This window comes from Salvelinus fontinalis, chromosome 24 (genome assembly GCF_029448725.1).
Source record: "Salvelinus fontinalis isolate EN_2023a chromosome 24, ASM2944872v1, whole genome shotgun sequence".
Lineage (NCBI taxonomy): Eukaryota > Metazoa > Chordata > Actinopteri > Salmoniformes > Salmonidae > Salvelinus > Salvelinus fontinalis.
Genome location: NC_074688.1, coordinates 1,086,940 through 1,110,903, shown reverse-complemented (window position 1 = coordinate 1,110,903; position 23,964 = coordinate 1,086,940). Strand labels below are relative to the sequence as shown.

Sequence of the window (23,964 nt, the reverse complement as noted above, 5' to 3'; positions counted from 1 at the left end):
GTTCAATCGGGGGTCAGACCAACTGGCTTGCATTCTGACTCACACTCCTGCTACCATTACTGTCTTCTTTTCACTGTCCTCCTCACGCCCCCTCGGGCCCTAACCCTACAATGTTTGCATATCGGAAGTGTCTGCATAGGTATAAGCAGTGCTTGTCTTGGGATGAAAGAAGTGCAGGAGCTGTCTTCTTCCAAGTCGGTCCATTAGACTATGTTCATCGAAATTCACAAATGACATTATGCTATAGAGACCTCTGTTTATTCACTGTTAAGGGTTTGTACACATTGTTCATGACTATTATTATAGCCTACGTGAAAAAGTAAGCATTATTGACACTGGAAGGCTGCTGTGTCTGATCCCATGTAGACCAACCATCTCCCACCATTGTGCCCTTGATCAAGGCACTTAACCCCCACGAAGTACAACTGCACGGTTAGTCACATGTGGTCAACCCTCCATCTGGAGAGCTCCTGGGTGTGCGGGCTTGGCTTTTGATCCAGCCGTGAAACACCCTAGTCTGCTTATTAAGAATCTGTTGAGTAGCTGATTTTAATGCTACAATGTGGTTAGACCAGGGCTTGAACAAAAGAGTGCCACCACTGAGGATGGTTGCCACCCTCAGTGGTGGCAACCATTACTGAAGTAAAAGTGAAAGGCACCCAGTAAAATACCACTTGAGTAAAAAAGTCTACAAGTTTTTGGTTTTAAAAATACTTAAGTATTAAAAGTAAATGTAATTGCTAAAATATACTTAAGTATCAAAAGTAAAGTATATATAATTTCAAATTGCTTATATTAAGCAAAGCAGACGGCACCATTTTGTTTTTTTTAAAGTATGCATATCCAGGGGTACACTAGACATCATTTACAAACGATGCATTTGTGTTTAGTGAGTCTGCCAGATCAGAGGCAGTAAGGATGGCCACGTGTTCTCTTGACAAGTGTGTGAATTTCACCATTTTTCTGGCCTGTTAAGCATTCAACATGTAACGAGTACTTTTGGATGTCTGGGAAAATGGATGGAGTAAAAAGTACATAATTTTCCTTCGGAATGTAGTGAAGTTAAATTACACAGTAACATCCTATCTTTCTGTAGTCTCTCCAACACTTCTAGCTCAACTACAGGAGGCGGGAGTAGCAATGGTGGATTTACAGGAATAGCTACTGTTGGACTGAAACTCCCTTCTATACAGTCCCATCTCCTTCACCCACCCACCCAAAGCTCTGTTCTGTCTTCGCTCATGTTCCCAGCATGCCTGTAAAATCCCTTTCTCAGGATGAGACACCCCGTGTCCCTGTAGGTTGACCCAAAAAATAATTGCCAGCTGGTGTCTCCTAATCTGCAATGGCTTATCCCCCATCTCCACCTGTCGTCCAGACACTAGGGAGGTCTGAAACGCCCCACTACATATTGAGTCCTTGCCCTCTGTATGACATCTAGCCTTTCAAAAGAGGTCCGGGCTGTCGAACAATTCTCTGCCATAGCCTATTACAGATCGGATCAATGCAACATACATGGTCCTCAATGAGGAACGCCCCGCCCCCCACTCCTTCCCCGTCAGACAGGGCATCACATTTAGTACCTTCTTACACTTTCCCACCACTCTCTGTGTGTTCTACCTAGGTCAGTCTAGTGTCAAAGTATACCCCAAGGAACCTGAAGGGCCCCACCTTCTCCAAGTTTCTCCCATATAACCTCAAGTGTACCTCATCTCCCACCTTCCTCTTACATTTACATTTAAGTCATTTAGCAGACGCTCTTATCCAGAGCGACTTACAAATTGGTGCATTCACCTAATGACATCCAGTGGAACAGCCACTTTACAATAGTGCATCTAAATCTTTTAAGGGGGGGGGGGGGGGGGGGCAGAAGGATTGCTTTATCCTATCCTAGGTATTCCTTGAAGAGGTGGGGTTTCAGGTGTCTCCGGAAGGTGGTGATTGACTCCGCTGTCCTGGCGTCGTGAGGGAGTTTGTTCCACCATTGGGGTGCCAGAGCAGCGAACAGTTTTGACTGGGCTGAGCGGGAACTGTACTTCCTCAGTGGTAGGGAGGCGAGCAGGCCAGAGGTGGATGAACGCAGTGCCCTTGTTTGGGTGTAGGGCCTGATCAGAGCCTGAAGGTACTGAGGTGCCGTTCCCCTCACAGCTCCGTAGGCAAGCACCATGGTCTTGTAGCGGATGCGAGCTTCAACTGGAAGCCAGTGGAGAGAGCGGAGGAGCGGGGTGACGTGAGAGAACTTGGGAAGGTTGAACACCAGACGGGCTGCGGCGTTCTGGATGAGTTGTAGGGGTTTGATGGCACAGGCAGGGAGCCCAGCCAACAGCGAGTTGCAGTAATCCAGACGGGAGATGACAAGTGCCTGGATTAGGACCTGCGCCGCTTCCTGTGTGAGGCAGGGTCGTACTCTGCGGATGTTGTAGAGCATGAACCTACAGGAACGGGCCACCGCCTTGATGTTAGTTGAGAACGACAGGGTGTTGTCCAGGATCACGCCAAGGTTCTTAGCGCTCTGGGAGGAGGACACAATGGAGTTGTCAACCGTGATGGCGAGATCATGGAACGGGCAGTCCTTCCCCGGGAGGAAGAGCAGCTCCGTCTTGCCGAGGTTCAGCTTGAGGTGGTGATCCGTCATCCACAGTGATATGTCTGCCAGACATGCAGAGATGCGATTCGCCACCTGGTCATCAGAAGGGGGAAAGGAGAAGATTAGTTGTGTGTCGTCTGCATAGCAATGATAGGAGAGACCATGTGAGGTTATGACAGAGCCAAGTGACTTGGTGTATAGCGAGAATAGGAGAGGGCCTAGAACAGAGCCCTGGGGGACACCAGTGGTGAGAGCGCGTGGTGAGGAGACAGATTCTCGCCACGCCACCTGGTAGGAGCGACCTGTCAGGTAGGACGCAATCCAAGCGTGGGCCGCGCCGGAGATGCCCAACTCGGAGAGGGTGGAGAGGAGGATCTGATGGTTCACAGTATCGAAGGCAGCCGATAGGTCTAGAAGGATGAGAGCAGAGGAAAGAGAGTTAGCTTTAGCAGTGCGGAGCGCCTCCGTGATACAGAGAAGAGCAGTCTCAGTTGAGTGACTAGTCTTGAAACCTGACTGATTTGGATCAAGAAGGTCATTCTGAGAGAGATAGCAGGAGAGCTGGCCAAGGACGGCACGTTCAAGAGTTTTGGAGAGAAAAGAAAGAAGGGATACTGGTCTGTAGTTGTTGACATCGGAGGGATCGAGTGTAGGTTTTTTCAGAAGGGGTGCAACTCTCGCTCTCTTGAAGACGGACGGGACGTAGCCAGCGGTCAGGGATGAGTTGATGAGCGAGGTGAGGTAAGGGAGAAGGTCTCCGGAAATGGTCTGGAGAAGAGAGGAGGGGATAGGGTCAAGCGGGCAGGTTGTTGGGCGGCCGGCCGTCACAAGACGCGAGATTTCATCTGGAGAGAGAGGAGAGAAAGAGGTCAAAGCACAGGGTAGGGCAGTGTGAGCAGAACCAGCGGTGTCGTTTGACTTAGCAAACGAGGATCGGATGTCGTCGACCTTCTTTTCAAAATGGTTGACGAAGTCGTCTGCAGAGAGGGAGGAGGGGGGGGGAGGGGGAGGAGGATTCAGGAGGGAGGAGAAGGTGGCAAAGAGCTTCCTAGGGTTAGAGGCAGATGCTTGGAATTTAGAGTGGTAGAAAGTGGCTTTAGCAGCAGAGACAGAAGAGGAAAATGTAGAGAGGAGGGAGTGAAAGGATGCCAGGTCCGCAGGGAGGCGAGTTTTCCTCCATTTCCGCTCGGCTGCCCGGAGCCCTGTTCTGTGAGCTCGCAATGAGTCGTCGAGCCACGGAGCGGGAGGGGAGGACCGAGCCGGCCTGGAGGATAGGGGACATAGAGAGTCAAAGGATGCAGAAAGGGAGGAGAGGAGGGTTGAGGAGGCAGAATCAGGAGATAGGTTGGAGAAGGTTTGGGCAGAGGGAAGAGATGATAGGATGGAAGAGGAGAGAGTAGCGGGGGAGAGAGAGCGAAGGTTGGGACGGCGCGATACCATCCGATTAGGGGCAGTGTGGGAAGTGTTGGATGAGAGCGAGAGGGAAAAGGATACAAGGTAGTGGTCGGAGACTTGGAGGGGAGTTGCAATGAGGTTAGTGGAAGAACAGCATCTAGTAAAGATGAGGTCAAGCGTATTGCCTGCCTTGTGAGTAGGGGGGGAAGGTGAGAGGGTGAGGTCAAAAGAGGAGAGGAGTGGAAAGAAGGAGGCGGAGAGGAATGAGTCAAAGGTAGACATGGGGAGGTTAAAGTCACCCAGAACTGTGAGAGGTGAGCCGTCCTCAGGAAAGGAGCTTATCAAGGCATCAAGCTCATTGATGAACTCTCCAAGGGAACCTGGAGGGCGATAAATGATAAGGATGTTAAGCTTGAAAGGGCTGGTAACTGTGACAGCATGGAATTCAAAGGAGGCGATAGACAGATGGGTAAGGGGAGAAAGAGAGAATGACCACTTGGGAGAGATGAGGATCCCGGTGCCACCACCCCGCTGACCAGAAGCTCTCGGGGTGTGCGAGAACACGTGGGCAGACGAAGAGAGAGCAGTAGGAGTAGCAGTGTTATCTGTGGTGAGCCATGTTTCCGTCAGTGCCAAGAAGTCGAGGGACTGGAGGGACGCATAGGCTGAGATGAGCTCTGCCTTGTTGGCCGCGGATCGGCAGTTCCAGAGGCTACCGGAGACCTGGAACTCCACGTGGGTCGTGCGGGCTGGGACCACCAGGTTAGGGTGGGCGCGGCCACGCGGTGTGAGGCGTTTGTATGGTCTGTGCAGAGAGGAGAGAACAGGGATAGACAGACACATATTTGACAGGCTACAGAAGAGGCTACGCTAAAGCAAAGGAGATTAGAATGACAAGTGGGCTACACGTCTCGAATGTTCAGAAAGTTAAGCTTACGTAGCAAAAAATCAATAAAATTAAAAATCTTATTGACTAAAATGATATAGTACTGCTGGCTGGTGAAGTAGCCTGGCTAGCAGTAGCTGCGTTGTTGAAAGTGAAGCTGGCTAGATGACCTCGACAATTTCACTAAATTTCTCTAAACTACACAATTATCATGGATACAAGGACAGCAAAGACAACTAGCTAACACTACGCTAATCAAGTCGTTCCGTTGTAATGTAAGTTTCTACAGTGCTGCTATTCGGTAGAAGTTGGCTAGCTAGCAGTGTTAGCTAGCAGTGTTGGCTAGGTAGGAGGACGGCAGCGCGGCAGGCGAAACTAGCTGGCTAGCTAACCGATAATTACTCAAAGTTACACAATTATCTTAGATACAAAGCTAGCAAAGAAAACTATGTAGCTAGCTAACACTACACAAAACAAGTCGTTCCGTTGTATTGTAATCGTTTCTACAATGCTCTTCGGTGGCAAGCTGGCTAGCTAGCAGTGTTGGCTACGTTGCGTTAATTTCGAACGAAAATAGCTCGCTAGCGAACCTCAGTAACGACGCAATTGTGTTTGATAAAAGACGGCTATGTAGCTAGCTAAGATCAAACAAATCAAACCGTTGTACTGTAATGAAAATGAAAATCAGACCGTTGTACTATAATGAAATGTAATGAAAAGTTATACTACTATTCGGTAGACGGTGGACGTTTGCTAGCTGCTGGGCAGATAGCAGTGGACAACGAGACGACGAAATACGATAATTACGCAGTTATCTTTGATACACAGACGGCTATGTAGCTAGTTAAGAAGAAATTGCTAAGGTTGGACAAATTAAATCGTTGTACTATAATGAAATGTAATGAAAAGTTATACTACCTGCAGAGCGAATGCAAATGCGACCGCTCGCCCCAAACCGGATGTCAAAGAGCGATGGTAAAGAACACGGTCTGAGTTTTATCTACAGAGGACCTGAATCCCCACATTTTAAGGATCGGTGTCCCGCTAGCGGGACAACTTCCAGTGAAACTGGAGGGTGCGTAATTAAAATAAATTCTAATAAATATTGTGGATTTTAAACATTTAGTTACATGTAAGTGTCTTATATCAGCTGAAAGCTTAAATTCTTGTTAATCTAACTGCAATGTCCGATTTACAGTAGCTATTACAGTGAAAACATGCCATGTGATTGTTTGAGGACGGCGCCCCATATCAAAATATTTTTCCACCGGCACAGGTTTCATACATTCACATATAAAGATTAAATATTCACTTTTTAAAAATCTGATTTGTCATCCAAAGGGTCCCAGCTATAACATGTAGTGTCGTTTTGTTAGATAAAATATATATTTTTTTTTTCAAAAAGTCAGTTTAGTTGGCGCCATCATTTTGAGTAATCCACTCGTTCAACTTGTAGAGAAAGACATCTGAAAATCTACCCCTAAACTTTGTTTCAACAAGTCAAAATGAGTTTCGTGCAAAAACACGAATTTCCAAGTCTGTGTCCTCATACTAAAACTGTTATTTCTTATTTGTTTTTGAAGTTACAAGCCTGAAACCTTGAACATAGTGACACCCTGTGGAAGCCATAGGAATTGCATCCAGGGAGCTATTTTACAATATTACCTTTCTCTTGCATTTCTTTTTTTAAATTTATTTTTATTTATTTTTTATCCCATTTTCTCCCCAATTTTCGTGGTATCCAATCGCTAGTAATTACTATCTTGTCTCATCGCTACAACTCCCGTACGGGCTTGGGAGAGACGAAGGTCGAAAGCCATGCGTCCTCCGAAGCACAACCCAACCAAGCCGCACTGCTTCTTAACACAGCGCGCCTCCAACCCGGAAGCCAGCCGCACCAATGTGTCGGAGGAAACACCGTGTACCTGGCCCCCTTGGTTAGCGCGCACTGCGCCCGGCCCGCCACAGGAGTCGCTGGAGCGCGATGAGACGAGGATATCCCTACCGGCCAAACCCTCTCTAACCCGGACGACGCTATGCCAATTGTGCGTCGCCCCACGGACCTCCCGGTCGCGGCCGGCTGCGACAGAGCCTGGGCGCGAACCCAGAGACTCTGGTGCGATGCAGTGCCCTAGACCACTGCGCCACCCGGGAGGCCCTCTCTTGCATTTCTAAGAGGATGGTCTCTCAAAAAAAGAAAATTCCAGTTGGTTTTTCTTTGGATTTTCTCCTACCATATCTATTGTGTTATATTCTCCTACATTATTTTAACATTTCTACAAACTTTAAAGTGTTTTCTTTCCAATAGTACCAATTCTATGCATATCCTGGCTTTCAGGGCCTGAGCTACAGGCAGTTTACTTTGGGCTCATCATTCAGGCAGAAATGGGGGCCTAGCCCTAAGAAGGGGGGGGGGGGGGGGGGGGCCTAGCCCTAAGAACTCATTAATGCCCACCGCTCTACCTCATCAATTGCTTCCTGTACCTTCTTGACTATGTATGGCACATTTTTTTTCCCTCATCCATAAGGCCCCGTCTGCAAATAATGACCTCCCAATATCTGGCTGTACCTGAGATTATTATTTATAATGATTGAGAACAACAGAGGACTAATCACGCTCCCCTGTGGTTTACCATTATCCACCATGTAGCTGCCTGAGAGGCTTCCCCAACCTGACCTGGATTGACCTTCCAAACAGGAAATCCTTTATCCAGGTGTACGTTCTTCCTCCTAACCCCGGAATATCGAGCTCGATAAGCAACCCCTCCTTCCACATCATATCATACACCTTCGACCACATCAAAAAAGACAGATACAACAGATTCCCTGTTCACTTGAGCCTTCCTGACCTCTGCTTCTTAGCAGAGCACTGGGTCCATAGTTCCCCTACCTTTCCTGAACCCACTCTGATGTGGCGATACTAGCCCCTTGCACTCCAGGAAGTAAGTTAGCCTCTCCATCATAAATTCTATCTTCTTAAATACATGCGATGTTAAAGCTATTGGCCAATAGCTTGTTGGCTTAGTTGGGTCCTTCCCTGGCTTCCGGATTAGTACCACTACTGTAGTTTCCCTTCCTCCCACACTCTTGTACAACACCAATACCTTATCCAGTGCCTCAACACAAGATGGGCCAACGTAACATGGCATACCTCAAATTTCCCAGGTGAAGGTAACCCAGTCTTACCTATTTCCCTTTTGTGCATTCAACGCATCACTTACATCCTCCCTCCTATCTAGCACTCCTGGATGCTTCTCTCTGCCCCTCCATCTGACAAATGAACCAGGTTAATTTGGCGTTCATCTGTTACTGGCACATCTTTCCCACTCATCAATACTGGATTATCCCACTCCCTTCTGACCCCACTCATCAATACTGGATTATCCCACTCCCTTCTGACCCCACTCATCAATACTGGATTATCCCACTCCCTTCTGACCCCACTCATCGTCTTAATCATCCCCCAAACCTCTCCCACAGGTGTCGCCCTCCCAATGGTGTCACAGAACCAACGCCAACATGACCTCTTAGTTCTCCTCACCAGGGCCTGGGCGTGTTTATACTGAATCAGATGTTGGAAGTTATGTGTCCTTTTCCATACCAACGCAATCTTTAACAGCCTACTGTCACGCAGATTGACAGACTAGCGGCAAATAAACGTGAACAAAACGGTAATCAGGAACTGAATGCCCACTCTCCATTGCTATTCAATGCAGATCCCGCCTTCGTGCGTTGATCAACCTTTTTTGCCTCCGTGTGTGAATCTGGGCCTGCGATATGCTACTTTTGTTTTATAGAGGAGCCAAAATGCAATTCCCCAAAAATTAGAAGTGCCAGTACGGTGCTCTGGAAAGCTCCGGCCCAAATCAAGCACTGTGGTAGGGAGTGAATTGGGACCCAGTGTTAGGCTAACTGGGCACTTCATTCAATTCAATAAAAAAAAAGCTTTGTATATTCAATTTACATTTGAAAATTGTCTTTGGCATGAGGCTCACATGCATCACATTCATTTATCCATCTCTCCTCGATTTAAAGGGGCAATGTGGGATTGGCACATAGATTTTTGGACTTCGAAATTCATGATATATAGCCATTGATTATAAACTGGGTGGTTTGAGCCCTGAATGCTGATTGGCTGACAGCCGTGGTATATCAGACTGTATACCACGGGTACGACAAAACATTTATTTGAAGTGCTCTAGTTACATTGGTAACCAGTTTATAATAGCAATAAGGCACCTCAGGGGTTTGTGATATATGGCCAATACATCACGGCTATAACACGGCGTTGCGTTGTGCCCAAGAACAGCCCTTAGCCGTGGTATATTGGCTATATACCACACCCCCACGGGCCTTACTGCTTAAATATAACGTATGCATGGCTCATGAGCTTAGTTGAACTGTCTTACCTCGTCACCCAAAATATAAGCTGGTTTTACTCCATTGTTTGTAAATGTTGCAATCGTAAGTTGTAAACAAATACTGTATCAGCTTCAAAACATGGTTAAAAATCATTTTGATCTCATGGATGGTCAGTCTTTGCAACCATAGCTCTGTCTATGAATTTGAGTGGTTCCATTTCTCCAGCCCCATCCCAAAGCTGTTTACCCCCCAAAAAGTGGCTGGTTCTGTTTTGTTGTTTTTGAATCCCAAATTTCCCATTGAACATACTCCCAACTGTCTCTGCTTGGGTATCATGTAGCTGTTCATGTTCAGTGCTTCACTTCAAATCAGAGTGGTTGTGACATGTTGAAAACAAGGCCGAGTTTCATAGTTGACATGAGATACACTTCCTGGCACAGCGCCCTTGTTGCCTCGGCAGCCGGGTTACCAAGATAACAAGGGTATGTTTGGGAAATAACGAATGGTTTTATTGCAAGGTTAAAGCGGTGTCTAATTACCAACGCGTGAGTAGGCAGGATTCGGGTGATCATTTGTCCTAGGACAGTATTAATAATCATAAACACTGGCCCCTCAGTGGCCTCGGGTAGGCCGCTGCCTTCAGAGCATAGCGTTGTTGACGTGGGTTCAAAAGCAGCCCATCAGTATTGTGGTCAATTCAAATTGAAAGAAGTCAATTCAGGAAGTCATTTGAATTTAAAATTGACCAACTTTTGAAATAAATCAATATTTTGATGCCCCTATGCTATTATTGAACCCTTTTCGCTATCTCAATCCCCCCCCTCCACTCCAATTCTGAACCTTCCATTCAGAAAGATCTGTTGAAAATGTGACAATACTGTACAAGAAGCTCCAATGCCCACCACTTTCCTAGTTGCACTGCTGAACTGCTCAACTTTCCGACCCTCAAATGTTTTTTCTCCTTCTAGTCATCCATCATCTGTCCACCAAAGAGCGTCGTATTCGAGCAATAAAGGAAATGGCAAGGACCCTACGCGTGGGCGGGCGCATCATGATATACGTGTGGGCCATGGAGCAGACACGGCGGAAGTTTCAGAAGCAGGACATCTTTGTACCCTGGAACCCCAACCCCCCGTCCCCCACCCTGGGCAGGAAGAGTTCCACACCCCGGAGGAGGGGTGCTGTACAGAGCATGAGCGGTAGGTAGCTGGATAGGGAGGTTCCGGAAGGTTGCTATTTTTTGTTGTTGATCTCAGGTGCAATCTCCTGCTGTTGTGCTCTTGAGCAACGCTCTCAACCCCTAAAATATTTTTGAGGTGAATGTGTGTGCGTGTGTTTGGACTAACCAAGTACGATTTATTTTCTTACCTATCCAAGAATGCCTCTACAGCGACAAGAACAGGAAGGTGAAAAGCACATCGTCCATGCTGGACAAAGAGGAAATGACCTGCAGTCCCCATCAGAGCCACAGGCTGTGGTTCTTCTCACGCTCCCTGGACTCGGTCTTTGACTTTGGTAGCTTGACCATCTCCAGATCCACCTCCAGGGAACTCATCAGCACCGTCTCCTCCCGGCTTGGGGAGGCGGAGGGGGGAAAGGTCGGCCGCAGAGGCAGGGGAGCGGGCCTCATCAAGCAGCTGTCCAGCCTCTTTTCTGGCTTCTCCAGGAACAACTCGGAGGAAGATGTCTTTGACTCGGTCACAGACTTAGCCAGGAGCCAGAGAGATCATGGCGACGACAACCACTCCAACTCCACAGAGAAGACCAGTGTCTCTACTGCCTTGGTTCAGGAGTGTGGCTCTGTGGCCCTGCCTGACCTGGTCTCCTCCTACCAGAGGGAGCACACAGAGGGACCAGGGCGGCCAGTGGAGAAGGACACAGGCCCACCAGGAGACCTCAAACAGGACAGCGAAGGGGAGCCGGCGGCCGCCTCGTGTCTGCGCTATTACCACGTGTTCCGGGAGGGCGAGCTGGCGGAGCTGATCGAGAGCCACGTCGAAGAGCTCCACGTCCTTTACTCCTACTTCGACCACGCCAACTGGTGCGTGGTGGCCGAGAAGGTCCAGGTTTGGAACATATGACTTGGTTTTAACAAGTTTGATTTTATATTTTTTATCATGATTTATTCATCTTGCGCCTCAAAGGAAAAAAATACACTATTTTTTAAGAGATGTTGAAGGTTCTGTTTATATTCTTGAGGTGTTGTTTTAAGAGTTAGTGTTTCGCAAATGGAAAGCACCTAATAAGCAGTGTCCAGAGACCCAGGGCCAGGGTATATCTGGCCTGCGTCCCAAATGGCACCCTATTCCCAAGACTTCTATCCCCCGTTCCAATGCTGCTATCAATGGACCATCAATAACTATGAAAAATGTCTGCCAAGGAATCAAGTCATTTATGTTTTCCCCCTCTAGATTTTTGTTCTTCTGTTTTTAGCCATAGAGGAACTTATAGGATACCCCCCCCCCCCCATTCCGTTTACCTCTTAGACTAACCATTGACCATTATGTTATATAGTGGTGGAATGGGTTTCTCAAATGCAAAGTCTGCCTGTATTTGTCTTCATATGTTCCGCAAAATACAAGAGGAACCAATCTTGCAGCGACGTTCTGTGATGTGTTTGGTGTCCCTTTCTATGGACCACCCTGTGTATAATGGGTCACGTTCTAAGGAGCCGTGTGTTGTTATTAAGAATGCTTAATTAAGTCAAGTGCTATAGTGTCAATGCTGTCTGTGTGATTTGGTGTTAACATGTTGTCCAGCTGAACTAAACCAATAGAATTTTGGGGGGGGGGGAATGAACAGACATATGTCCTAGATGATACTGTGAAATGTTGCTGCTTGCTGAATGTCAGTGGTTCGCAGATGAATAGCTCCCGAACATTTCTGTAGTCATTGAACCGTGGCAGTTGCATAAGCCAGACCCACTACTATGATACTGGTGTACAGATTATCTCACCTACCATACATTATTTTTGTCAAATGTTTTATGGTTGATTTTTAAAAAGGACAATTTTTAAATCGAATTTGTCTGTGTGTGTTTTTGTTTAGCCCATGAATAAATAATTAGTATGAATCTCCTTCTTGTGATTGATTTTACTCGTCCTAATCATAATCTCATGTTTATTCTACCAATGTTCTCAATTTCCTGATACACCGAGGACAGGGATGTGGGTACAGAACAACATTTACTATGTCAGACAAATTTAATGGACTACACTTCATAATAAGCTACATGACTGTGACCACTCACTACACCACAAAGGAGTGGGAGATGCGAAGTCCGGCGCTACAGACACGTCCGGTGCTACAGTCACACAGGCACACATCTGGCGCAGGTACTGCTAGGAGCAGTAGCAGAGTGGAAGCTAGAGGCCCAATTAACAATATCCCAATCACCACACATAATGCCAAGAACAAAGTAAATGCAGTGATATAAGCTGGACTGGGGCCACAGATAGCTTGCTTTGCACATGTGATCAATTTAGCATCCCAAAGGGGAATCTCAGTGAACCAGATGGACCGCCTCCTTGGGAGGATAAGGAAGGTGGTTGCCTTTTTCCACCGAAGCACAACAGCTGCTCATGTGCTTAAGACCAAGCAAGAAATGTTACAGCTACCGACCCACAAGCTCACACACCATGTCACAACAAGATGGAACTCCACTTATGACATGTTGGAGAGCTATCTTGAGCAGCAGACAGCTGTACTGACAGACAAGACCCTGAAAAAATAAATAAAGCCCATCGTCACCTTGTCTGATGATGACGTGAAAGTGGCAGAGGAGGTCCTCCAGGTGCTTAAACCCCTCAAAACGGTTACAACCCTATTGAGCACTGAAACAGCACCGTCTGTGTCCATGATCCTACCTCTGAAAACAAGGATTCTACAATCCATGGCCCCAGGTGAGGAAGACCGCACCATCACTAGAGATGTCAAGGCTGCCATTCGAGAGGACCTGAACCCCAGATACCCCCCTAACGTACAGGACTACCTTCATAGATCTACTGCACTGGATCCAAGGTTCAAGTCCCTGTCTGTTAAAAGTCCCTGTCTCACCTAGACCCTGCACTACATCGGAGGACATACAGTGATCTCACCACTGAGATTGTGGCCACTGAAAAGGTAAAAATAAAAAAAAGAATAAGAGGGAATTACTTAAATAAATATACTGCAGTCTAATCTTAGTCTATACTATTGCTATTACAATCATCCATTTTTTTATTTGGAATAATAATGGCTTTTATTAAATGTTATTGACACAATTATTAGTTCGTTTAATAGATCAAGTCATTTTTTTCTGCAGGGTCAAGCCACAGCCGACAGGAGCAGACTCAGAAGCATCTCCTCCACAAAATAATTTGGCCATGAAGGAGCTTTTCAGGGAGACCTTTGCGAGCAAGGACACAGGCAAGTGTTTGCCAACACCATCAAAGAGGAGGTGGCATCCTACAAGGCAGCAAGCGACATTCCAGTGGATGGTGATCCACTGGCATGGTGGAAAAGCAATGAGTGTAAATACCCTCACATTGCCATGATGGCAAGATGTTACCTGGCTGTGCCTGGCACTTCAGATCCTAGCGAGAGGGTGTTCTCCACGGCAGGGGACATAGTGACTGCAAAGAGGTCTACCCTCTCCCCAGACAATGTAGACATCCTCATCTTTTTGAAGAATAATTTGAAGTTATAAGCTAAGTAATAAATGGAAAGCAAAGTTATATTTGTCTCCCTTTTTTTATATGATCCGAAAAATGATCCGATCCATGACTCAAAACCTTGATCCGAACCGGTTTGTTATCCATTGCACCACTACTGGAAAGTGTCATGTGTTCAATACATAAAAGGAAACCACTATCTTCAAGAAGAGATCCTATTAAACACTTTTAACACCACCTGGTGGCGGATCTTTGTAACTACAATATCGGAGATTGGCACTGAAAATGGTGGACATCACCAATGGTAAACATGGATATTCTACTCCCCCGAATGGTCTGGTATGTTGTCAAAAAGATGAGTTTCTGAACTGTAATGGATGAAAAACACTCATAAGATATCCTGAGACTCCTGAGTACATTTTCAAATAAAAATATACATTTTGGGTTAAGTACAGTCACTGTAAATATTTGTGACTTATATGCGACATCGGGCATTAAGTGATGTAAACCATACATTTGCATAGATTTTGTTGTAAATCAAAATGTTATTTGGGGTTTCCATGGGCAGTCCTAATCACTGCTTAATTTGCAATGCAAGGAAAACTTCAGGTTTCTAAGGGTTAACAATCAAAGGTTTCTAAGGGTTAACAATCAAAAAGTCTTGATACCTTTAAATCGACAAATTTACTGTACCTAATGCACATCTAGATCGACAATGAGAATCTTTCTCCTGGATGCTTGGCAGCTACTGCCAGGTTGTTGAGGAGACAGAAGCCTGATCCGAAGCTGGTGAAAGCATGGTGGGTCCCCCTGGCCATTCTGCATGCAAGCCCTCTGTAAAGCAATTTCTGCTGCTAGCACAGTGCCACCTGGGAGGGGGGATACATATTTATTGATGTCTTTTAGGCTTTGTGTCAACTGTAAGGGTAACAGATTTTAAAGTCCCCTTGTGATAAATGGTGATATCACAGGAGGTTGGTGGTACATTAATTGGGGAGCATGGGCTTGTGGTCATGGCTGGAGCAGAATCAAAGGAATGGTATCAAACCATTCCATTTGCGCTGTTCCAGCCATTATTATGAGCCGTCCTCCTCTCAGTAGCCTCCTATTGTTTTTCAGACAGTCCAATTGATGAATGTTCATCTAACCTGCTTGAGCATACCTGTTTCATATCTGCAGCGTCGCACTATGCCCTCACTCCACGCAACGCCCGCCCTCCTCTGCTCTTTCTCATCGATCTGGCCATTTATGAAGTTGTTCAGGTATCATTCTGTGCACACAGCTTAAAAGATTGTGGGAGGCAGGGGCCCATACTGTGCACACAGCTTAAAAGATTGTGGGAGGCAGGGGCCCATACTTGGAGAAAAATCTACAAAATATGGACTGTCATAGCTGAGCAAACATCAACTATCATCCCACATATCACTGACTGGCCCAATTATCTACACTTGTTCACTTCCCTTCACTGATTTGAAAGGAAGTGATTGGTATAGGAAATATGGTCGAAAGTCCCTGGATCTGTCCCAAAAATATCTCCTTTCTCCTGAAGTGTGCACTCATTCACTACTTCCCACCAATCTAAAAGCATTGGATTGTTGATGCATGGGTTAGTGGGAGCTAACCCATGCATCACTAACCCATACATATAATAGTAATTTCCTTTCCGTGAAGGGAAGTGAACAAGTGCACTCTTGGGGAGGAAGGAGAGATAATTGGGACATAGCCCCTCTAGCCCATGCCTCCACCAAGACAATGCTTTTAGATTTGAGGGAAGTAGTGCTTAAATGTACACTTCAGGAAAAACATTAGATTATTGGGACAAACAATGTCTTACCTGTTGGCCTTTGATGCCTTGGTCCTTGATGAGGAAGTCTAGTACTCTGGGAAATTTCCCCATGGGCAATCTGTGGTTGGGTGGCAGCTCACACAAATACTTGCTGTGATGAACTATTGGAAGGCCTCTTGTATCATGGCTAGTCTATTTAGTTTAGTTTATTAATTCGAACATTTTTAAAAACAAGCACACATAAAACTTAAAAGCCATACATGTACATTAATAAAATCATCGAGGATAACACACAAAGTCTGGGACTTATTTCCATTGTGGTCCTCTTGAGACAAGATGGCTATACAAGATCGAACACAGTATGGCAGTGAAATAATAAAACAAAAACATAAAAAAAGAACATCTATCTCATAATTCCAGTTACATCATAGGGGTTATTCATATGGGCACAGAGGACAAACATATTTTTACTTTATTTTTAAAGCTGTCCAGAGAGGACTTTGTTTTTATAGACAGAGGCAACTCATTCCATTCTGAGGCTCCAGTATACAAGAAAGTACAAGAAAGTACCTTTCCCAGCATTACTCCTGAACCTGTATAAGCACACATCAGCAACACCTGATCTGGTGCTGTGATTGTGTGCATCCCTAACACGAGGAAAGTAATCACTTAAATATCTGGGTGCAGAACCATAAGTATTCCTGTAAACCAAACCTAGTCTAATCTGGGACACCCTAGCCTCAACAGGCAACCAGTTTAGTTCCTGAAAGCAGCTCCTGCCTATGTGAGTACGTGGACTCACCTTCAATACTACCCTGATCAACTTATTCTGGGCTATCTGGAGCTTCCCCATCATAAGTTTAGATAAGCCACCAAACCAGGAAGTACTAGCATAGTCAAAATGGCATTTAATGAGGGCAGTAGCTAGCACTTTCATGGAGTCCTTATGAAGCAGCTTGGACTTTCTAGCCAAAAACTTAATCCTGCCATTAACCTTCCCTAGCACCTTATTGGCCATGCTCACCCATCCCAAGCTTCCATCAAGGATACATCCCAAGTAGCTAACAGAGGTTTTAGTAGTCAGCACCTCACCCCCTAACCCCATCCATCCCAGGGAGCTAACAGAGGTTTTAGTAGTCAGCACCTCACCTCCTAACTCCACTCTGATTTCAGACAACCTACACAATTTAGGTCTGGATCCAAAAATAATTGCTTCAGTTTTCCCTAAGTGCAGAGATAGCTTATTATCTCCAAGCTATTTACTAATGTTACTAAGCTCTGTGCTAAGTATGCTCCCCAACATAGTTTTACTTTTGTGAAACACCAGAAGTGTAGAGTCATCCGCATAAAGAAAAAGACGGCAAGAACAAGCATCTTTCATATCATTAATATACAATAAAAACAACAGAGGCCCAAGGAACGCCACAACTCATTGGTTTTGCCTGAGAAAGTGAACCATTAACCTCTACTTGCTCCCTTCCTGATAAATAGGACTTTACCCAGCCTAGAGGGGTACTGCTTAACCCCAGTGCCTCCAGTTTGGAGATTAGGAGACAGTGGTTAACTGTATCAAAGGCCTTCTGTAGGTCAAGCAGTACCATTCCACACAGATTCCCCTCATCAATCTCTTTCCTGATGAAGTCAGTCAAGTTGTCACGATCGTGTGGCGGATTGACGGACCAAAACGCAGCATTTGGAAAATAAGCCATCTTCTTTTATTTTAAAGACGACGAAAAATAAACACGAAACACTTAATACAAACTAACAAAACAACAAACGATCGTGAAGCTAATAAACGATGTGCACACACTGGCTACAAACGTATCACATAGACAACTACTCACAACCAATGAAAGCCTATGGCTACCCTAAATAAGGCTCCCAATCAGAGACAACCGAAATCAGCTGTCTCTAATTGGGAACTCATTCAGGTAACCATAGACTCTCCTAGACAACTAAACATACATAGACAACACTAGACACATGTACTCAACACAAACCCATATACTATACCCAACAACCCCTTTACCATAAAAACACCCAAAACCAACAAAACACAAACATTCCCCATGTCACACCCTGACCTAACTAAAATAATAAAGAAAACAAAGAATACTAAGGCCAGGGCGTGACACAAGTAAAGTAGACATGAATCAGTGGAGTATGTTTTTCTAAAACCCAACTGAAAATCATACATTAGACCCTGTTTGTTAACATATTCATACATTTGCTCATGTACAATTCTCTCCAGGATCTCTGATGTTACACAGAGGATAGATACAGGCCTATAATTCCCAGGGTCAGACTTTATCCCCTTCTTATACAGAGGTATAACTTTAGCTTGTTTCATGTCCCTGGGAAAGGTGCCTTGTTCAAGAGAGAGATTAACAATATGCATAATACAAGGGCCAATTTGCTCAGCAGAATCTATTAGAAACCTTGCAGGAATATTATCCAGGCCTGTGGCTTTGGAGCATTTAAACTCTGCCAGCATACAGAATAAATATGAATAAATATATATGCATTATCAATCAGCTTCTTTAATGCAATGCATTAGGGCAAGGTTTCCTATCTCTGGTCCTGGCTAGCTACTGGATGTGCAGGCCTTTTTTCGATCCAAGTTATCATGATGTTATTTATGGGCTGGAATACAAACCTGCACAGTAGCTCTCCAGGACCAGAGTTGGCGAACCCTGTATTGGAGTATGGTGCATGTGCAAGAGGAAAGACCAAGCTTCTGTCAGACACAAGGTAATACTTACCATAAATATTGCATGCTACGTTACATTTGGTACAGAATTGCAAAGTTCAATATAGACTGAATGAACCAAACAACAATGAATTATGTAAACTTTTAAGCCGGCCCTTACGAAAAAAGATTGCAATCAGAGTGCAGTATACAGTTGAAGTCGGAAGTTTACATACACTTAGGTTGGAGTCATTAAAACTCGTTTTTCAACTACTCCACAAATGTCTTGTTAATAAACTATAGTTTTGGCAAGTTGGTTAGGACATCTACTTTGTGCATGACACAAGTAATTTTTACAGACAGATTATTTCATTTATAATTCACTGTATCACAATTCCAGTGGGTCAGATGTTCACATACACTAAGTTGACTGTGCCTTTAAACAGCTTGGAAAATTCCAGAAAATTATGTCATGGCTTTAGAAGCTTCTGATAGGCTAATTGACATCATTTGAGTCAATTGGAGGTGTACCTGTGGATGTATTTCAAGGCCTACCTTCAAACTCAGTGCCTCTTTGCTTGAGGGGGAAAATCAAAAGAAATCAGCCAAGACCTCAGAAAAACAATTGTTGACCTCCACAAGTCTGGTTCATCCTTGGGAACAATTTCCAAACGCTTGAAGGTACCACGTTCATCTGTACAAACAATAGTACGCAAGTATAAACACCATGGGACCACGCAGCCGTCAGACCGCCCAGGAAGGAGATGCGTTCTGTCTCCTAGAGATTAATGTACTTTGGTTCGAAAAGTGAAAGTCAGTCCCAGAACAAAGGACCTTGTGAAGATGCTGGAGGAAACAGGTACAAAAGTATGTATATCCATAGTAAAACGAGTCGTATATCGACATAACCTGAAAGGCCGCTCAGCAAGGAAGAAGCCACTGCTCCAAAACCGCCATAAAAAAAGCCAGACTACGATTTGCAACTGCACATGGGGACAAAAATAGAACTGTTTGGCCATAATAACCATCGTTATGTTTGGAGGAAAAGGCGAAGGCTTGCAAGCTGAAAAACACCATCCCAACCGTGAAGCACGGGGGGGGCAGCATCATGTTGTGGGGGTGCTTTGCTGCAGGACGGACTGGTGCACTTCACAAAATAGATGGCAGGAAAATTATGAAAAGCGTGTGCGAGCAAGGAGGCCTACAAGGCTGAGTCAGTTACACCAGCTCTGTCAGGAGGAATGGGCCGAAATTCACCCAACGTATTGTGGGAAGCTTGTGGAAGGCTGCCCAAAAAGTTAAAAAATTTAAAGGCAATGCTACCAAATACTAATTGAGTGCATCTAAACTTCTGACCCACAGGGAATGTGATGAAATAAATAAAAGCTGAAATAAATCATTCTCTCTACTATTATTCTGACATTTCATATTCTTAAAATAAAGTGGTGATCCTAACTGACCTAAGACAGAGAATTTTTACTTGGATGAAATGTCAGGAATTGTGAAAAACTGAGTTTAAATGTATTTGGCTAAAGTGTATGTAAACTTCTGACTTCAACTGTATATGCTGCAAATACCACATCCAAAAATATTTTTTTTTACTGCAGTAATTTTGCAGTGTAACCACAGTTACAGTGCAGTATAACTCTGCAATTAGTGTCCAAAATACTAGACAGAGTCTGATCCGTGTCAACCCCCAGGGAGCTGCGAGGAGAGCCATGTAGCAGCCATGCAGCAGCGGCTACACCGCAGGCAGTACAGAGTTGCAGGCCCAAATTCTTTGTGGCACATCGGTGGCAACCATAAGCTGTTCCGGTATGTGCATACGCTTAGGCCTTCTGAATACTCCACGTTTTTACAATCTTAACGTCATAAAAAATGAATGATTTATATGCTTATATGGTCATGAAAGAATTGTGGCCCCATTCCTGGATATACAGTCCCTTCAGAAAATATTTATACCTCTTGAATTTTTCCACATTTTGTTTTGGTACAACCTGAATTTAAAATGGATTAAATTGAGACTTTGTCACTGGCCTACACACAATACCCCATAATGGGAAAGTGGAATTGTGTTTTTTTTTACAAATTAAATTTTAAAATGAAAAGCTAAAATGTCTTGAGTCAATAAGTATTCATCCCCTTTGTTATGGCAAGCCAAAGTAAGTTCAGGAAATAAAACTGTCACATAATAAGTTGCATGGACTCACACTGTGTGTGCAGTACGTGTTTAATAGGATCTTTGAATGACTACCTCATCTTAAGGCACGGTAACTGGAATAATGTTATAATGCCCCTTCATCTTAGAACATGCTTCAGAAGATTTTAAAGTTAGGAGAGTTAGTGTCCTTGTCTGTTTTTATGACTCTGATCGACAACACTGTTTGTGACAACTGCAGAAGTTTCTAATCTTCAATTGTATCTTTAACTTGTGACACTTTGTCTTTTGTGTGTATTCTGTATTTTTCTGTAATGATTTATGGACACGCTGAAAACAACATTTTTGTAAAACAAACGCATCTTGTTTTTTAGGTGTAGGATTGTTATCCATGGTGCTGTGGATTGTTACAGCAGACTTGTTGTATTTCTGAAGGCCTCTGACAACAACAGGACTGCCACAGTCATGGAGTCATTCGAAGCAGCCATCACCAGCTACGGAGTACCATCCCGGGTGAGATGTGACCGGGTGGTGAAAACAACCGTATCTATGCCTTCATGGAGCAGTTCAGTGGTGGTGAGAGGGGAAGTGCTCTCAGAAGAAGGAGCACTCACAACCAGAGGATAGAGGGGCTGTGGGGGGGGACGTCTGGCAACTGGGACCACTGTTACCATACAGTACCTCAGTATGAAGACTGGACCAAATGAATCTATGGTGACAGTGTTGTCTATATCATGCCCAGCATATAGTTATAATGACTGGTAGACTCCCCCCGTGTTAAGCTTTAGTTCAACACTGACTGCATTAAGACAACACTGTCACCGTAGATTCATTTGGTCCAGTCTTCATACTGAGGTACTGTATGGTAACAGTGGTCCCAGTTCAACTCAATAAAGCTAAAAGAGAGCCAGTGTACACTTCACCTGCTAAGGATGACTGCTTAGATGTTCCCTTACTGACTATAAATGCTGTCTAGATGTTTTTCAAACCTTACTTGCATATGTCAATGTTCCCCTTTTTTGGTCATTTCTTTTTTTTTTTTGAGTCTCCAACATTTACCATGACCTGTTCACCTTCTTGGAGACGGAGCAGATCATCGACATCAACAATGAGGTGCACCTGTGGGCACTGCACTTTGTGTTCCTGCCACTGGTGAACAGAGATCTTACTGTGTTTGCCAGTCAGTGGAACCACCATGGGCTGAGGACTGAACAACGGCAGTCACTTCTGCAGTTGTTTGTCTTGGCTTCCCTGGCAATGCAGAGGGCCAATCTGACAGCAGTCAGGGATTTGTTCGCCCCAGCTTCAACCACCATCAGCTCTCAAGCCACCACCACCACCTCAGCTCCTCCAACCACCAAACCTTAACAAAGAGTGTCAAGGTGTATGCCCCCTCGGTGGGTTCAGAGATATATCTGTGTTTAGGTACTACTGGAGTTGCCAGTGCGCAGTGGTCCCGACACCGCTGAGGTAACTAGGTAACTTGTGCTGTAGCTGAACTGTGGCGGACCTTGACCAGAGTTGAAGCGATGAGAGGAGACCTTCCCAAAAGCTAAGTACTTCTCCATTCAACATATACCCCGCCTATCCATTTACCTTTGATTTTGAATGACCTTATCACACTTTGTTGATTTCCCCATTGAGTTGTGGATTTATATAATATTATTCATTGTTTTTTTCTTTGCCATTATTGTATTCCTGCTTTTGGAAACCCCTTCCACCCTCCCCACTATTTCACACACTATGATTTGGTCTCTAGAAAGGTACGACAGACATCTTCAACTCTAAACGGATGGGGACCAGAGTTCAGACACAGGTGGCCTGTTAGGTCATATTTGGAGAGAGTCAGGTACTGTTAAGATATACGGCCTATGGTTATTTTGCTCTATTGCGCTTTAGCACAGCATTCCCATCTGCTGACACAATATTTGTCTTCCACTCAGTACAACACGACCCAGGAGAGGCCTACTGCAAGCACTGGATTGGAGCCTTCAGAGCGTGCCTGCCGTGGGAGGACAACAGAACATTCCGAATGGACATTATTAAAACAGAACTTTCATTTTTGTAATGCCCAATTGGGACTTTTATAAATTGTTAAAATAAATCATTGTGTGGAGAACGCCCTATAGTTTAAAAAATAAATTATGAAGATAGGGATTCTACTGGACCTGTGGTTCGTCCCCCGTTACATTTTATATCATTGTGATTAACAGCAACCTATTACAGTTAGTAACATAACATTGTTGACACATTGTGACAGCTCAAATGATGTGGTTGAAGATGGACTAGTGCAGGGCTCCTAACCTTGTTCCTGGAGAGCTACTGTCTTGTAGGTTCACTCCAACCCTAATCTAGTGCACCTGATTTGAATAATTACCTGCTTAATAAATGAATCAGGTTAGTTACAACTGAGGTTGGATTGAAAACCTACAGGAGGGTAGCTTTCCAGGAACAGGGTTGGAGAGCCTTGGACTAATGGATCTAGGTCTTAGATCAATGCATTTGAAATTTACAAAGGTGCAGTTCCCAGAAGTGGAGCTGTCACTTAATGCAATGGATGGGAAGCCTTATTGCATGTATCTCCAATTAAATTATAATGGCTGAAGTTAATTTGTTCTTAAATGTAGGACATCAAATTATCAGATTTGGATGAGTAGGCAGCAATATGGCAGCAGTTCTTCAGTCAATATCAGTAAAGGATATTGGTTATTAGTGAAGTGTCCGTAAAGTGTTTCTAAAAAACAAAACCATAAAACACCAAGACAAACAACAATATGGACTGTATAATTAATTTAGAATTACTAATCATTAAGTGAACATTAACAGCCAATACAGATATACAGTGCATTCGGAAAGTATTCAGACCCCTTGACTTTGTCCACATTTTGTTACATTAGAGCCTTATTCTAAAATGGATTAAATAAATACAAATGTAGTGCCAAGACTCGATGCTGTAATCGCTGCCAAATGTGCTTCAACAAAGTACTGAGTAAAGGGTCTGAATACTTACTACGTAAAATGTGATATATATATATTTTTTATACATTTGCAAAAATATCTAAACACCTGTTTTTGCTTTGTCATTATGGGGTGTGTGTAGATTGAGGAAATAAAAGGGTCTGAATACTTTCCGAATGCACTGTACTAACAATACATAGAAGGTAAGTAGATAAATGCTTAAAATGTTGATGTGCAGTTACATTTTCAAACACTCAATTGTTACTGTAGTTTAGTGCTACTGGATACAATTCTATAATTTCTGTATCATAATATGTTTTTATGCAACACTGAAATGCGGGGAATTCACAATACCAGAGGTCATGAATTCCCTAAAGGCATTGTAGGTGCTATGAAGAGGGAGCCTTAGTGTCACAGCACATGTGTTTGCCTCTGGGTACTTTTTCTTCTGCTGCCCAGTGAGACTCCCTCGCGCTGTGTGGAGGAATTCG

At 44.5% G+C, this 23,964-nt stretch overlaps 2 protein-coding genes across 4 annotated transcripts in view; one reads left to right on the top strand and one right to left on the bottom strand.

Annotated features, from left to right (window-relative positions):
* Positions 1–12,307, top strand: part of trmt9b (tRNA methyltransferase 9B) — a 28,858-nt gene extending 16,551 nt beyond the window's left edge. For all 3 annotated transcript variants that reach the window (XM_055879317.1, XM_055879318.1, XM_055879316.1), the window contains 2 exons: positions 10,199–10,429; positions 10,608–12,307. In XM_055879317.1, coding sequence (XP_055735292.1) covers positions 10,199–10,429; positions 10,608–11,311 — 935 coding nt within the window. In that variant the 3' untranslated portion in view covers positions 11,312–12,307. The remainder of the gene's footprint in view (positions 1–10,198; positions 10,430–10,607) is intronic.
* A 2,268-nt stretch (positions 12,308–14,575) lies between these two features.
* Positions 14,576–16,686, bottom strand: hdac12 (histone deacetylase 12). The gene is given in 7 exon segments (XM_055879253.1): positions 14,576–14,616; positions 14,619–14,719; positions 14,721–14,751; positions 15,045–15,164; positions 15,206–15,238; positions 15,707–15,860; positions 16,663–16,686. Coding segments are annotated over 7 exon segments (504 nt in total).
* Positions 16,687–23,964: the final 7,278 nt, after the last annotated feature.